The sequence below is a fragment of the Benincasa hispida genome, chromosome 8, assembly GCF_027475165.1.
Source record: "Benincasa hispida cultivar pf3 chromosome 8, pf3_genome.v1.1, whole genome shotgun sequence".
NCBI classification, from domain to species: Eukaryota; Viridiplantae; Streptophyta; class Magnoliopsida; order Cucurbitales; family Cucurbitaceae; genus Benincasa; species Benincasa hispida.
The window spans coordinates 20,701,150-20,718,825 of NC_143485.1; the positions used below are offsets into that span (position 1 = coordinate 20,701,150).

Below are 17,676 nucleotides of genomic sequence, written 5' to 3' on the forward strand. Positions count from 1 at the left end.
AAGGGTTTGGCCCTTCTCTATATAAAGACCTCATTATGGCCCCTTTGAGAGACACAGACACAGACAATACACAACACACAAGTGTTATTGTGCAAAAAATTTTCCAAGTCACAAAGAGAATCCCCTCTACTCTCCAAAACCCTTTTCTCCTCTCCCTCTCCTAATAGTTGGATACTACATATCCTTTCACTGAAATCCTAAAGAATAACAAGGTTGCTCTCGTAGTATTGTTCGAGATTGTTCAAGAAATTGTCCGTGATCAAGATTGTTGGAGTAGCCATTCGTTGGAACTTAGAGAGGATAGTCAATTAATCTTATATCATTAGAGCTTCTGCTCTACAGGTCCATTAGGTCCCCTTATTAGCCCACTATAGGATATTTAAGAGAGATGATTTGAATTGTTCAAATTAATTTGAGGAAGCCATATATTAATGTGATTAATATATAATTGATTATGGATATAATCTATAATTCAAATTAAATTGGAAACTAATATTTGAATAAGATTCAATTAATTTATTCAAGTGAATTGAATAAATTAATGGAAAGATATTGCACATATACATACAATTTTATGATAATTAAATAAATATACATCAAATTAAATTTAATGTATAAATAGGTATGTAATTAATGTACAAATTAAATTAAATAAGTGTTATTTAATTGTACTTGTGTTATTTAATTAATTGGGCTAATTAATTAAATAAGTGTTATTTAATGAATTAATTGTATAAAAGGGAAAAGGAAAAGAATTAGAAAAATTGCTTTGACCCTTCTCTAAATAAAGACCTCCCTATGGCCCCTTTGGGAGACACAGACACTGAAGTATTATTGTGCAAAAAAATTTCTAAACCACAAAGAGAATCCTCTCTCTACTCTCCAAAACTCTTTTCTCCTCTCCCTTTCCCAATAGTTGGATACCATATATCCCTATATTGGAATCCTAGAGAATAACGAGGTTACTCTTGTGATAGTGTTCGAGATCGTTCAAGAATCGTTCATGATCAAGATCATTGAAGGAGCCATTCGTTGGAACTTAAAAATGATTGTTCATGAAGCTTGGAAATCTACAAAGGTAAGAATGATTCTAATGTTTTTCTCTGAAGCATGTTATATTACATGTTTATATTCTGTTTTAGTATACTGAATATGTTTATATAAAAATCAAATTGCAGGATGTAAGGCGTTCACAACGCTTCCACAACGAGATTCGATCTCTACAATTGTTTTTCATCTTTTTGAAAAGATTCAATGTGGGGTTAGTCCCTCGAAAGGGGATTGATTTTGGAATATTTGAACCTAGAGAAACCCCAAACTTAACCCTATTGAAAGCGTATCATGGGTCATCCCCAAGATCATCTAGGAGCCACTCTGGACCGCCAAGGTAATTCTAGGGCCTAAAACACCATCCAAAGAATTATTCAACATCAACCTTATAAATTTGATGAGTCAATCTGAGAGCAGCTCACATGGACAATGGTGAGAAATTCAACCTCAATGAGAGTTGACCGACAAGGTCATTGAAGCAGCACAAGTTAGAAGAAATTATACTCTCAAGCCGAGTCTAGAATATTTAACTCTTAACTGTGAGTAGTCAAACCTCAAGACCAACATGAGAGTAGGTGAACATTATGGTGATTATGGACTGAGAGGTATAATCAACATAAAATAATGATAGAAGTAACAAGGTCAAGAAAATAACTAAAACCTTATCAAAATAACTTAAGCCAATCATTACTATAAATACATCATTAAAGACATAGGACCTAATAAAATACATTTTGAAAACTTATATACCAAATTGATTTTATTTCCTTCCCGTGCTTATAATATATGTAGTAATAGAAATATTAATGAACTCTTCATATTCAACATCCTAACCTTCTTGCATCATAATTTTAATTAGATATTTATTGAGACAGCAAAATATACCCTTATATATAAATATAAAACAAATCTCCAAAACTGAGAAAAAGTTTATCAATAGATTAAAATTCCCTCTCATTACATAAACAAAAAAAGCTCACAAAATATAACCCCCTCCTTTTCCTTTAACACAAGTTTTTCCTACATAAAAAATTCAAAGTAAGGTCGACGGCCGCCGGCACAATCATCAGCAGAGTTTCCAGCGGAGGCCAAAGCGGGTGTCATCGGCTGCATCGGTGACGACGGGCCAGCTTGTAAATCCCCAGTTGGGTGCGTGGGAAAGAGAGAGAGAGTTTCAGTACTGTGAAAGCTAAGGTTATTATTAATGGCGGATTCCTCATTAATATTAATAATATCATTATTATTAATAAAATTTCTTCTCTCACTCTTTGATCTTCTCTTCACAATCCCATTGCTTTGAAACACCTTCGAATTGTTTGGATACTGTTGATATAATCCGACGTCGTTTTGATGTACGTAGTATGGGCTGCAAACCACTGATGATCATAATAATGAACAAAACAAGAAAAATTGATATTAATAAATAATTCCACTATAGTTGTACAAAAAAAAAAAAAAGCTGAAGAAAATCAATAAGGAGTAAACTTAATTTCATTTAAGCACTCTATAGGCTAAGGGATTATCAACAAATAACGTATTACAATATTCAAACATAGAAATGTCGTAAACCATCATTTTATCATAATTTTTTAGAATTAAACTTACAAACTTTAATTTATCATATTTTCAAATTTCATAGAGAAATTAAAACATGTGGTATTGTTTCTAAAATTTTACCAAAAATTCAAATACTTCCTAAAGAAAAGTGAAAACATACATAAAATTCTCAAAAATAAAATAATTATCAAACCAATCATAAACTAATCCATTTGCAACATGAAAATTAGAATTAGACCTAACAAAATTAGCACTAATGGGCTAGAGGTGAACTTAATCTCATAACAAGCTTATCAGTGAAAATCACATCATTTGAAATAGAGAAATGAAAAAAGATTTTAAGATGCAAGTGTTCTAAACAAAAGTAAAAGATTGAAACTTTTTTCTTTTTCAAGTCGAATCGAAACAAAAACAAGATCCCACGTAGTAAAACGTAAGAAAGAAATGCAAAAACAAGTCTAATTCAACTGATATAATATATATCGGTGGAGAATTATACGAACCGTTGGGAGGAGGGAAAGAAGAGTTGTGATTGAAATGAAGGAAGTGGTTAAAAAGAGGAAATGAGGAATGTTGTTTTTGCTTCTGCCTTTGCCTAGCTTTATGATTTTGAAACCAATAGAACACATTTTTGCCTTCAATATGACCATAATCCTTAAGCCTAATCGTTATTTGTTGTATTTGGTCAGCACTCGGCGTTCTCACTCCTTGTCTATACAAATTCTCCAATATGCTTATTTGCTCTTTCGTCGGATTCCACCGTGAACTCACCGGTGGACAACCGCCTCCGCCACCGCCCGTCTCCTCCGCCGTCTTTTCCATCAATAATTATTATATGTTATATGATGAATAGTAATATATGTGCAATATGCCCATGGGAAGCCTTATATATATATAAAGAAATAAAAAGAAAAGGGGTTAATTAATTAAAAGCCAATGGGGATTTGTAGGGGAAGATTGATATGGACGAATGGAAAGAGAGGGAAGGACATGCGTATCGTTTTTGGCGCTGCAAAATCTCTGAAAACATGGTGGGTAGAGCGAGGGTCGACCACCACTACTAGGGTTTAAAGATGGAGAGAGAGAGAGGAGAATGCCAAAAGACATAACTACCCTCCTAATACAACATACAATGGATGAAATCTTGGGAAAAATTACATTTTCGGTCCTACACTTTGGATCTAGTTTTTATTTGGCCGGTCCATACGTTTCAAAATATTACTGTTTTAATCCTTAAGTTTTGAGTTTGATTCCAATTTTATCCCTAAATTTTAAATTGTTACAATTTTACTCTTTATATTTGAGTTGCTTTTTTTTTACTGAATACTCAATTCAATCTTTGGTGTTATTGTCTAATTAATTAAATTACGATCATTATGAAGTAAAAATTTTAAATTAATTTAAAAGATAGTGATATTAATGGGTGAGACGAAATATTTAGTAAAAAATCAAAGTTAAAAATGTAAATCTTGAAACCTATGAACCAATTTGAAACAAAACTCAAATCTCAAAAGTAAAATTATAACATTTTTAAACCTAAGGACTAAATTGAAATCAAACACAAAGCTTAAGGGTTAAAAGTAATATTTTGAAACCTAGGGACCAAATGAAAACTAGACCAAGAAATTTGTGGTTCATTTGTATCTATTTGGGTCCATAAGCTTACAATTTTTTTAAAATTCAAAAATCAAATAGATACAATATTGCAAATCTAGGATTTCATTACACATGAAATTTAAACGTATATCTAGAAGATAACCATCATGGATTGACCTAATGGACTTAATTAGACTCAAATTAAAATTGAAAGTTTAGAAAGATCTATGATTAGATACAAAAATAAAAGTTCAAGAAACTATTAGACACTTCTAAAGGTTTGGATACCCAAATAGATTCAAACTTTCGAAATTCAATGACTAAGGTCATAATTTAACTTAACTCATTAAATTGTGGTAGTGTATATATATATATTTATATAGCATAAAATTGAGGGAGGGTTCGAGCCCCCTGGGTTCATACTAAATTTGTCCTTGGTCATCAACATAAGATTTTAGATGTCATAGTAATTTATACAGTTAAATCATGAGTTCAATTTGTTAAGAAAAAACGATTGTCGAACGCTAACTCAATCGATAAGATTAGGTTAAAATATATATAGTTGTATAGAATCCTAGTTATGAAAGATCCAAAAACTAAACCAAGAGATAAATTGGATTGATAAGAAAAGATGAAGACACAAATGAATAATATTGTTTGGTTTTTGTGTGTGTTGAAAAGAGTGGTAAGAATAATGGGAATGGGATTGGTTGGTGGGATGAGTAGTATAGTATTGATTGATATAAAATCTTGGGAATGACAGAGAGGAGGGAAAGGCCAAGTAGGATACGCCATTGAAGAGGGAAGGGAAAAAGGAAAAAGCTTTTTTTGAAAGACAGGCTGTTTGGGTTTGTAAAGGTTGTAGGTAAGGCCTAGGCTTCGGGAATTGAAGTGTAAGGCAATGTAGATGGATCCATAGCTTTAGATTTTAGATACGCCACACAGCACAACACAACACACAAATTTATATAACCAAAAATGATATATATATTATTTTTTAAAATTACCTTTTGTCCATAAATTTTGGATTTTTGATTTTGTTTCTATTTGGTCTCTAGCTATTAAAATTTTATATTTTTAATTCATAAGTTTTCAACTTGATTTCAATTTACTTCTTGGGTTTCAAGATATTATAATCTTATACTCTTGAAATTTGAGCTTTGTTTCAATTATGTGGTCCTTAACTTTTGAGATTTATAATTATAACTTCGATTTGTAACTAAATATTCACTTTCAATATTTGGTGTTAATGTCCATCAATTAACTTTAAATAATTATGAAATGAAATTTTATATTTTAAATTTAACGGCAATGGTGAAATGTAAGGACTACACATAAGGGTAGCATTTTGATGTCTCTTTTTGGTCCCTAAGTTTTGATCTAGTTTCTATTTGATCTTTTCATTTCAATAGATTGTATTTTTATCCTTGAATTTTGAGTTTTGTTTCCATTAGTTTTTAGTGAAATTTTACTAAACTTGATACACAAAGATCACAGTTGTTAAAATAGATCGGATGTCCAAGCACTCATTGTAACAACAAAATAAAGACTAGCAATAAATCAAATAAAAAAAATTACAGAGAGATTAGTAACCCATTGGTGATAAACCACCTATATCTATATCTAAGGACAGTGTGTCCGAAAAGGATGTGAGACTCCTTCCCAATAGAACTTAGGCTCCCCCTAAGTATGCAAATATAGTGAAGAATATTTCGGTTTTCCTTAGTGTATGAGACTCCCTCTCTTTGATGCAATCTTTCCCTCTGCGTAAGAAGATGTTTCACTGATACAACTTAGGCTCCTCCTAAGTTGAAGAACTCCTTCGCATAATGAAGTCTCAGGCTCCCCCTAAAATCAAGAAACTTCTCGATTCAACACTGATTTTACACGACAAATATTTCAACTAGGGTATTAGTGAGTTATGTTGGGTTGAGTTGAAACTTTTTAGACCCAACTCAATTGTTTGGATTGTAAATTTCTTCAATCCAAATAATTCTTATTAAAAAAATGAACTCAAACTAACCCAACCATGAAATATTTGAGTTGACTTGATTCAGGTTGCTCGAGTCATTTATTTAATTTTTTGTTCTAGAAATAAGTAAAATGTTAATAGGTAAAAATTTGATTTAATTATTTTTATATATTGAATTAAGATTAACAACTTCATTTCAATTTATATAATGCATATTTTCTTTCTAAAGTGCTAAAAAAACTATTTTTATGAGTTGTTAGAGAATAAATTATCTAAAAAATAATAAAATAAAATAAAATAAAAATAAATATATATGTATATACAATTGTATCATAAGTTTAAAAATATATATACATTCAGTCCAACCCAAAAAAATTTCATTTATTTGAACCCAACCCAATCCAAACTGCACAGATTAGGTTGGGTTGATCGATTTTTTCGAATTATCGGATTATTTGTATACCCTTAATTTCAACTCATAATAATACTCTATTGTATTGGAGTAAACAACTGCCACATAGAACACAAGAACACCAAAAATCAAATGAATAAGTGGTGACCCTAATAATGTCAGGACTTCCAAATAAATAAGTGGAGTGGAGAAAAGGAAAAGCACCCTAACTAAAATCGGCAGGCCAATAAAAAAGAAAGAAAAAATTCATAGAAAATAACTCTGCATAATATTCCAATTAAGAAAAAAAAAAATCTACAACATAGCATCTCGTGTGACATCTTTTATAATAACTTATGAGACAACACTCAGTCAATCACGAAACCAAGCCCTTAAACAAATATTCAGCCAATAACTGAAACTCTCACACTTAGACTTCAAGATTTACACTTTTAGTCATTATTTTTTTACTAAATACTTATTTCCAATCCTTAGTGTGGTTGATGTATGTTAATTTTTTTAAATAAATTAATAATGATAAAATTAATTTTTCACTAATTTTTATTACATTTTCACATCATAATTATTTTTAATTAATTAATCGAAAGTTAGTATAAAAAACTAAAGTAGGTATTAGTGAAGATTTGAATGTAATTTAATTACCTATATCAACGTTTTCATTCACTTGTGGGCTTGAAATATAAAGATAAGTGGAAATAAATATTAATTAGGGAGGAAATATTGTTGCAGGGGGTTTAGACATTCTAAACTAATCTATTCTAATATCATCTTAAATCACCAATTGACCCAAAAGCTTAAACTAGTGGATGAAGAAGGTAAATTTAATTATATATCATCTAACACTCTTTGGTCTCTTAGTTTCAAAATGCTATATATTGTTAATTGTTATCTATGCATTTTGATTTTAATTCTCCTTTAATCTCTAATTTTCAAAATATTGCATTTTTGCCTTTCAATTTTGATTTTAGTTTTCATTTGATCCATAGACTTCAACAATAAACTTAGGACAAAAAGGTATGTTTCCCATATATCATTATATCACTTCTTCAAAAAAGTTTGTGTGTGCAAGCCAAGTATAAAACAAAAGAAAAGCAAAGCAAATTTTTTTGTTTTTCTTTTTTCTTTTCTTTTCTTCTAACTATGTAGCTTGCGGGCTATCACAGATAGATTATGATATTTTGCTATTATTTTAAATATTTTTAACTGTTTTTTTCATTTAAAATAATTTTCCGTTGTTTTTAATTACTATTCACCTTTGTGTTTGTATAAAAAATATAGACAGATTGAGTCTTGGAATTGTATTGTACAATATGATCATTTGAGTCGATCTTGAGGTTCCTATCTATTTGCGTCTAGTTGTCAATCAATTTTAAAATAATATATTGATTAAAATTATAAATAACTATTTTATTTTTTATTTTTAAAAATTGTGTTGGTCCTCTTGTAATTTTTTAATCATGATTTTCATCATTCATATGTAAGCATTTGTATTCTAAATCAAATTTTTCTTTAAAAAAAAAAAAACAAAACAAGTTCTTAAAACTGTTTTTTCAAAATTTGACTTGATTTTTAAAAAAATACTCTCTAAAAAGGTTGACAACCAAGTAAAGAAATCAATAGATGTAAGTAATATTTATAGGCTTAATTTTTATTTAAAAAATAAATAACCAAAGATTTATCAAATGGGACCTAAACTTTTATATTATAATTTAAATTCTTCTTGGATTTTATATGTTATAGATATTTGTTTAATATCCCTTTGATTTCAGATTTAAAATTTCTAAAATTAAGTTTTTAAATATCATTTCTACCCATATGAGTTTTTTTGTTTTATTTTATTTTGTTACCTTTAATCTTGAGAATGTTACTAACCTCAAAAGAATTAATTATAAAAATAAAAATAAAAATAATTAAAAAAAAAAAAAAAAAACTTCTTCTATTTTTAGGATTTAACTAACTTTGACAATTTTCTAGAGAAAATCGAATTTGTATTTATAAATATTTGTTTATGGCATGTTGATTCTTGAGAAAATTTATTTGTTTATAGCATGTTGATGCTTGAGAAAAATTTTAGTGTTATCATAGTATAAAAGAAATGTTCATAATACCCTCATTCATTGTTACCTAAAAAAAAAAAAATTATTTAAGAATGGTAAATTCTAGTGATATGTAGTAGTGTGATTTTCTTTTTTAATTTCTATTTCTTGCTTGCCTTAATAGTAAGTTTTTGGAATAATGTGAAATCCATAAAATAAATTATTATCATTTAGTAGTGAAGCTTCAAAATATGAATGGAAGGAATACACTATACAAATAGTTATACTGTATTATTTGAAATTTTCTCACATTCATATTCCAACAGTACTAGAAATTTTCTCCTTCAGTAGTACCTGAAAGTTTTCTACGAATTGAAATAGGATTATGTGATCTATTTGGTACCTTTACTTAAAAAGAAAAAAATGTCTAATTGATCCTCAAACTTTCAATTTTATGTCTATTAGATCTTTGGACATTACAACTATCAAATAGATTCTTAATCTTTTAATTTTGTGTCAATTTAGTTCTTAAACTTTAAAAAATGTCTAATGAATCTTTAGACTTTTAAATTTGTGTTTCAATAGATCCTAAGACCCTGTTTGGTAACCATGTCGTTTCTGGATTTTTGTTTTTTGAAAATTGAGTCTATTTTCTCCCTATTTCTTATAATAATTTACATATTTTTTTAAGTACAAGGGTTGAATTCTTCACCAAATTCAAAAAAACAAGTTTTTAAAAGCTACTTTTTCTAGTTTTCAAAAATTGACTTAGTTTTTTAAACCATTGATAAAAAGTAGATAACAAAGAAAGAAATTTGGAGGTAAAACTAGTGCTTATAGGCTTAATTTTCGAAAACAAAAAAATAAAAAAACTAAAGGGTAATTGCAATTGGTAGCATTTTTAGAGATAATAATCAAGTATATAACATCATTTTTTTAAAAAAAAATGCAAATATAGAAAAGTCTATCAACAATAGACTTTTATCGTTGATAGACTCCTACCATCGATATAATCTATCACTGATAAACTCCTACCAACAATATGATCTATCACTGATAGACTATCTAAATTTTGTCATATTTGTAAATTTTTTTACATTACGTTATATCTACTAATACTTTAGGTCTAATTACTATATTTGCAACTGTCCCGGTTACCAAACGGGACCTAAAATATTCACTTTCATATCTAATAGGTTTTTACATATATGACGTACTTTTTAAGATCAAATTACAAGTTTAGTTCTTAAACTTTCAAGTTTGTATCTATTTGATCTTTGAACTTTCAACTTTATATCAAATAAGTCCCAGTGTCAAATAAATAAAATATGTCTAATATATCTTTAAACTTTCAATTTGGTATCCAATAATAGATTCTTATTTCTTTTTATTTTTGTATCTAATGGCGTCCTTAACCTATTAGACATATTATTTTTCTAATTCGCATATCTACTAAACATAAAATCGAAATGTTATGGTTCATTGGACGTAAAATTCAATGTTATATCCAATAGATCAATAATCAATTACTTAAAATAAATAAATAAATAAAAACGACCTAAATATCTCAACTAAAGATCTCTACTAAACACAAAATTGAAAGCTTAAAGTTTAAAGATCTCTACTAAATACAAAATTTAAAGTTCAAAAACATATTAGACACAAAATTGAAAGTTCAATAACCTATAAGATACTTTTGAAAGTTTAAAGACTAAATAGACAAAAATTAAAAAGTTTCAAATAGGTCAAAATACCATTTTGGTCCTATACTTTGAAGTTTGCTCAGTTTTAGTTTTTATACTTTCAATTGTTCAACTTTAATCATCGTATTTTCAATCAATCTTAAATTTAGTCCCCAATGCTAGTTTATTGTTGATTTTTTTAAAAATCTTTTATTATTTATTAGCAGATTTACTATAGAATTTGAAAACATATTCACATATTATATTTCTTCGCATGAAAGTTATTACTATTATTAATCAATTACAATAAAAATTAACTCTAAAAAATTAAATTTAAGATTTATTAAAAGTACGATGACTAAAATTGAAAAAAGAAAAAAGAACTTCGAAGTATAATGACCAAATTGGTAGTTTAACCTTGGAAAAATTACTCTTTTAGTCTTCAAGTTTTGAAGAATATGTATGTTTGATCCCAGGGTTTAAAAATATACATTTTTAGTCCCTAAATTTATAAGAATAGACCCATTTAGTCTCTAAGTTTTCAAGATGTACTTTATTAGTCCCTGATTTTTTAAAAATATGTTTAAAATATCCCTCAAATAACTTTATACTATTTTTTAATAATTATATGACATTTTAAATTAGAAGAATAATTATTAAAAATTACATCCTCTCGAAAACTATTTTTTCTAATTTTAAATATCATATAGTTATTTCTAAAATATCAAACAAAAAATACTTCAAGGACCTTTTAAACTTATTTTTAAAAATTCAAAGACTAAAAAGATACATTTTAAAAATTGAGGGACCAAATAAGTCTATTCTTATAAACCTGAAGACTAAAAAAATATATTTTTAAAATTTAGGACTAAACACACATATTCTTAAAAAACTTAAGGTATAAAAAGTCATTTTTTTCCTTTTAACCTTTGACATATTTCTAAAATTTCTTTTACGAGATATGAAAAAAATGTGGGAAGACAAACATCATTTTCAAAAAACAATAAAAAAAATAAAAACAAAACCATTTTCAAAAAACAATAAAAACTAAAAACAAAATGATTAGCATGCAATTCAAGGGGAATTGAAGAAATGGGATTAGTTCTATAATTTAAAGTGAGAGGGGCGGTGGCGCCGCCTCGTTAACCGAAAAACTCAGCCACAGCCACAGCCAGAAGCAGCTGCTGCTGCTCAATTTTCTGCGCCACTCTCCACAGCACCGAATACGATGCAGATTATATATTGAAGCCGAACCAACTTTCTTCTTCTTCTGCTATGACCATTCTCACACTCCACACTTTCTCTTAACTTCTTCTATTTGGCTCTTTTGCTCTCTCTCTCTCTCTCATGCAAATGCAAAGTTTTGGTTTTATCATTCATGAGAGATCTTAATTTTTTAAACCAAACCATAAGTTTTAGGGATAATTGAAACTTACTCTATTATTCTTTTTACGTCCAACGAATCGACTTAGTTTGCAAGCACTTCGACTATTTTTTTAAGGCTCGTATTTAATTTATAACATTTGACCATTATAACTAAGATAATGTGTAGGATATTAAATTTTAAGATTTGTTTTCTCAAATGTGTTGAAGTGTGAATCATGCAGTTGTAAATAAAACAAAAATATATCCTCAACGACATGACATATATTGGCCCTAGACTAATTAAACAAATTACACATAATTGAAGAAGATATCAGCAGTAGATTGATAACGGGTCAATGTGAATTCACCAAATACAAATTGAAGAACCTTCATGTCAATCATCACAAATGCAACGCCCAACACTCTCTACATTAATCAATTAATTCCTTAGGTGAATAATTTCAAAATGTAGTATCATTTAACAATTCCAAAAAAAAAAAAAAAAAGTTTATCGTTAGAGTTATCGACCGCATGTACCGATATGATCGATAACCACATAAAAAGAAAAAACGATAAATAGTTTTTATTGACTTATCGTTACCATTCAATCAATCGGAATGATAAATGATGACGTGTGAGAGTAAAAAAGTATATTTAATTCCTAATTAATTTTTCTGATTCACCAGCTAAACCTGCTAGTGGAGGAAGACCTCCTAAGGCGCCCAACTCATAATTGGCGAATTCGTATCTTCCACACATTGTTCACAAATATTCAGCCGTAAACGATGGATACTAAGCGCTGTGCGGAAAAATTGTTCAAAACTATTTTAAAAAGTTGGTGGATCTCACGTAATTTTCAAACACAATCGAATTGTGTTTATTGATTAGACATTCTGTAAAGAGCCTCACACTTCATTACAATTGTAGAACACAAGTAAACAACTACAAATGTAATAAAATGGGATCCACTTCTTAGATTACCATAAATGGATTCCATTTACAACAGTTAGAAAGTTAATCCAAACGGGCTTTAAGCCTTTTTATAGACAATATGGATTATGTTTCATGTTTTCAAAATAGGTGCAAATTTTTAGGTTTATAGTTTATCATTTAATGTATTTATATTTTGAACTTCAAAATTTAATAAGGAAATTTTCAAAAATAAAAAAATAAGGACAATTATTTACACAAAATAGTAAAATTTTAATATTTTCTTATAAAGACTAACAAAAGTCTATCAGTGTCTATCAAGTCACAAAAGTCTATAAGTGTATATTAGTGTGTTTTTTTTTTATCCTTTTGTTTATTTTTATAAATAGTTTCACATTTTTTTCCTATCTATGAATTTTTTTCATTTTAATATGTGAAATTATATTTTTAAAATTTTAAAAATGTTAAGAAAAAAGCTATAAAAGTTTGACTTAGATTACATTTTAGTCCCTCAACTTTCAAATTTAACATTTTAACCCGGGAACTTTGAACAATCTCACTTTTTGTCCCTATCGTCACCACCTTCTTCTCTTTTCTCTTCCTCCTTCCTTCCTTTCTCCCCCATTCTTTCCCAACCATTAAAAGTTTCCATTTTGTTCCGAACAAATTAAAATTTGAGTTATATTTTAAAAAATAAATAAATAAATGGAGGCAACATGAAAACATATTGCACATGTTGAAAGTATTTTATATAATTTATGGCAAAAAAAAAAAAAAAAGATTATACCCTAAGCTTGTCTACATGTTCTTAATAATGGGGAATTGTAGGAGTGTATCAACATGCAGCAGAAGCAACAAGGATCAATAAGCATTCTAATTCATTAATTTTTGCTATAAATAAAGGATGCTCATACAATAATAAGAGGGTTTCATGTCATACCTTTGTAGAACCTCTTGAATCTCAAATTCAGTTGCAAATCTTCTCCAATTCTTCTTGTGAACCACCTCAAGATCTTTCCTACTATTCTTTTGAAATTTTAGATTGAGTTGTGGGACTCAAAATAAGCTTGAATGAAGGGAATTTGGAAAAGAAACTCACTGATGATGCAACTTGAAGAACACTTCTCCAACCTTACAAGTTTTCAAAAAAACTTCAACAAGTTCATCAGCTATTGCATGCCCGATTTCCACTTCCACCTTCTCTATTTATTGCAGGACATTCATGCAAAGAAGAAGGTTGCATGAGATGCAACTCATGCTTGAGTATTGAAGCTAGAGTCAAGTGGATGTTAAGTGAGCTACTTGGTTGTGACCAGAGAAATCCAATATTTCTAAAATTTGTGTTTTTCAATTTTGTTTCAATTCCAATTTGATTTTCCTAAATCAATTTGATTTCAAAAATTGAAAATTTTCCTAAGGCCAAGCATCCTTTGAAGGTAGTAGACTATAGACCTACTAGCCTTTGCAATGTGACTTGCAAAATAATCACCAAATCTACGGCTAACAGATTGAAAAATTTCTCTAGAGATTGTATCCACAGTTCAAAGTGCATTTGTTCTTGGTAGACTAATTTCAGACAACATTTTGGTGGGCTATGAATGTATCATAATATGATGGCTTCACGACAGGGGAGGTATGGTATGGCGGCCTTAAAACTTGATATGAGCAAAGCATGTGATAGAGTGGAATGACCTTTCTTGAGGGATGTTACGAGGAAGATGGGATTTAGCGAAAAGTGGGTGAATTTAGTCAGATTGTATGTCCTCTGTAACATATTTAGTTATGATTAATGGAAAGCCTAGGGACATGCTTCATCCTGAGTGTGGTTTGAGATACTGGGATCCCTTGTCTTTTTTTTTTTTTTTTTTTTTTTCTGAAGGGCTTTTGAACTTCCTTTTGAAGGCTCTTGACCAAGAGAAGATCTTCGGATGCAAAATTCCTAGGCAAAATCCAATCATCTCCCATCTTTTCTTTGGAGATGACAGTTTGTTATTTTGAAATGATAATGCTCAAAAAGGGATGGCCATCAAGTATATTCTCAATTCTTATGAGGCAGTGTCAGGTCAGTGTATTAATTTTTCCAAGTCCTCAGCTATGTTTAGTCCAAATGTTTCAAAGGAGGTGCAAAGGTCGATGAGCCTTTGTTTATTGGTGCCTAGGCAAATACCTTGGTCTACCATTTCATTTTACCCGAAACAAGAAATGGGATGCGAAATTTGGGCCGATGACCTACTTTTTGGGACGGTTAAATATTTTGTGTACACAAACCACCTAGCACATGTACTTTAGTTTTAAGTTGATAACTTTAAAGATTTTTGTCGGCCCATAATGCCAAATGATCCAATTTTCTAAAAAATTATCAATTGACCTTCTGCTGACGTCATCACGGTATGAGATTACAAAAATGCCCTCCAGTGTATACGATACTCGTGCGCTCAAATGCAACGGTCGTCACAGTCGCTCAAAATTCTCGTGTAAGTGTCGTTCAATCTCGCTCTGCAAAACCATCATCCATCTACTGCCATAATCGAAGTTCTTGGGTAAGTGAATTTAATTTTTGTCTTGCATGTAGTGTTGCGTCTATTTAGGTTGGTTCATTTGCGAAGTTCTTGGTTTCTTTTGTTTAGGTTGGTTTCATTTGTTTAAGTGGGTTTCAGAGTTTAATCAATTGTGTCTGTTTTTTATTTTGGATTTCGATGTGTTTTGCATTGGTTGAGGATGAAGAAGGTATAATTAGAGCCAGACAAGATAGAGAATGAGTTTTCGAGAGCGATATAAGGTGAGAGCGAGATGGGGAAGAGCGAGATGGGCGAGAGTGAGATGGGCGAGAGCGAGATAAGCAAGATTGGCGAGAGCGAGACTTTAACAGTATGTATTGTTAGTGATTTTTTAGTACGAACTTGTTATTTGATCAATTGAATGTTCATACAACGCAGGAGTAATTTAAGATGTCAAAAGCTTTAAAAATACGTGAAGCTGATAGGTTTTCCGGGCAAGTAATGAGTCTGGCCCACGTTGCGAATGCCAATAAGATTGTGAAGGAGAAGTTTGCCAAAAGGCAGTTAAAGATGCTCAAGAGAACAATTTTTGGGCGATTTGTAGACATTGAACTTATATTCAACGACCCACTTATCCACCATATGTTATTGAGGGAAGTGAAGAAGCAGTGAGCGAACTCAATTAGTTTCTTTGCCAGAGGAAAGGTCGTCACGTTTTCAAATGACGATTTTTTATTGATCACTGGTTTGTGGCGGTTCCCTACTCGAGTTGTACGGAGTGATGAGTCCTCACAAGAACTTGCGACGAGGTACTTTGATAATCGGTCGACCTCAGACGCATTCCACCTGAATTTACTGGAAGAAGAATATATACAAGAATTTGGTATTTGAAAACAACGATGATGCTGTTAAAATCGCCCTAGTATATTACACAGAGATTGCAATGATGGGTAAGAACAAGCAAAAGAGTGTTGTCGATCGTACTCTATTTAAAGAAGTTGAAGACATAGATTATTACAACAATCTTGATTGGGGTACAATTATTTGGCAGAGGACACTCGACGCCCTCAAGACTGCACTAGATGATAAGGTTGGTTTATACAAGAAGAAGGTGAGCCGTTATGAAGTACTCTCTCCATGGATTTCCCCAAGCATTCCAGGTAGATGTTCCTTAACTTAATTTTATCTTTAGTTTAACATTAACATAATTATAAATACGAGTTGTTTCATATTTAGGTGTGGACGTACGAGATCCTACCATTGATAGTAGGGAACGTTGCCACTCGAAAGAGTAAGGTACCTGTGCCTCGTATATTATGGTGGTCATGCTCCCACTTGTTGTCATTCAAAGTACGAGAGAGACATTTTTTAGTCTCAAAATGTAAATGTAATCTAGCAACAGTATGTTTATTCGGTTGTTAAATGTACACTAACCATCTTACTGGGTTAGATCCTTAATGCAGACAAAAGTCAAAGAGGGTTTTGTCATGTCCGATATGGAGAAGGAGTTTCGGGACACCCCTATTGATAGACGGGTCGTAAGACAACTACACTCTGACACCGAGAGTTCAGGGAGCTCTAGTAGTTCATAGAGTGGCAGTAGTTCTGACGATAGTTCTAAAGGTGGGGAAAGTGATGAGCAAGATAATTCAGAAGGTGGAGTGAAGGATGACGAATCTAATGAGGACATGAACATCCACCAGTCTGCTTACACCCCCAGCGAGGATATGTTTCTTGATGTGTTGGTGGGATGACGTACGTCCTGAACCTGAAGAACGTTCTTTCCTCGAGGAGGATCGTTCTGAGTCTGAGGTTTCAGGTCGCAGGGAAGGAGCTAATGTTGTTCCTCTTGTATATTCGTACCTGCGGAGTATTGACAGCTCAATATCGAGCTTGGATGGTCGTGTATCGAAGCTGGAGACGGACACGAAAGACATCAAAGCACAATTGTCAACCATTTTGGCTCTATTACAGTCTATGAAGGGTACCATGATGTGTGAGGCGACGAGGTCCCCCACTCCATAGATAGGCCACGATGCCACCATGTCACCCATCCCGACTCTATCTCGGTCACCCACCCAACCTGTACCTAGGTCACCTATTCAGCCTTTACCTAGGTCACCTACCCCACCTCCACCTAGGTCACCTACCCCACTTCTACCTAAGTCGCCCACCTCTACCTAGGTCGCCTACCTTATCTGTACAGCCTGTATAAATCTCAATTCATCTGTACAGCCTGATATCACGGCCTTTTCTATCACTCTTCAACCACCCATAAAGCCTGACATCACATCTTCATCTATTTCTCACTAAGTTACCTCAACAGTTGTCTTGCCCACTATTCTTCCACCTCCAGATACGAGTAGAGTGTTGGGATTGGTGTCATAATTCTCCCGAAGTCTCGTTGTTTTGTAAAGATACACATTGTTTAATGAATAAAATAAGTGTTATTTAATTCTGGCATTTACTCATATGCAATAAACAAAGCTCCTTGGTTATCTTATGTGAACTTAAGCATGTATATGTGATATACAAGTGGATCATGCCTTAACTGATAACTTAAATAGGTCTGTAGTAT

The 17,676-nt window shown here is 31.0% G+C and overlaps 1 protein-coding gene and 1 long non-coding RNA gene across 3 annotated transcripts; both read right to left on the reverse strand.

The window, feature by feature from the left end:
• Positions 1 to 2,070: 2,070 nt before the first annotated feature.
• Positions 2,071 to 3,429, reverse strand: LOC150034428 (uncharacterized). The gene is made up of 2 exons (XM_090316728.1): positions 3,111 to 3,429; positions 2,071 to 2,426 (listed from the first exon to the last, which is right to left on the reverse strand). Exons 1-2 carry the CDS (start codon positions 3,427 to 3,429, stop codon positions 2,071 to 2,073), a joined length of 675 nt encoding a protein of 224 aa, XP_090172854.1.
• Positions 3,430 to 5,732: 2,303 nt separating this feature from the next.
• On the reverse strand, positions 5,733 to 15,542 carry LOC150034429 (uncharacterized). Of its 2 annotated transcripts, none has more exons than XR_016531268.1 (3): positions 13,700 to 15,542; positions 13,541 to 13,618; positions 5,733 to 6,051 (listed from the first exon to the last, which is right to left on the reverse strand). It is a non-coding gene; the product is annotated as an uncharacterized LOC150034429 (long non-coding RNA). The 2 variants fall into 2 exon arrangements; XR_016531267.1 differs by having other exon boundaries at positions 13,541 to 13,621.
• Positions 15,543 to 17,676: the final 2,134 nt, after the last annotated feature.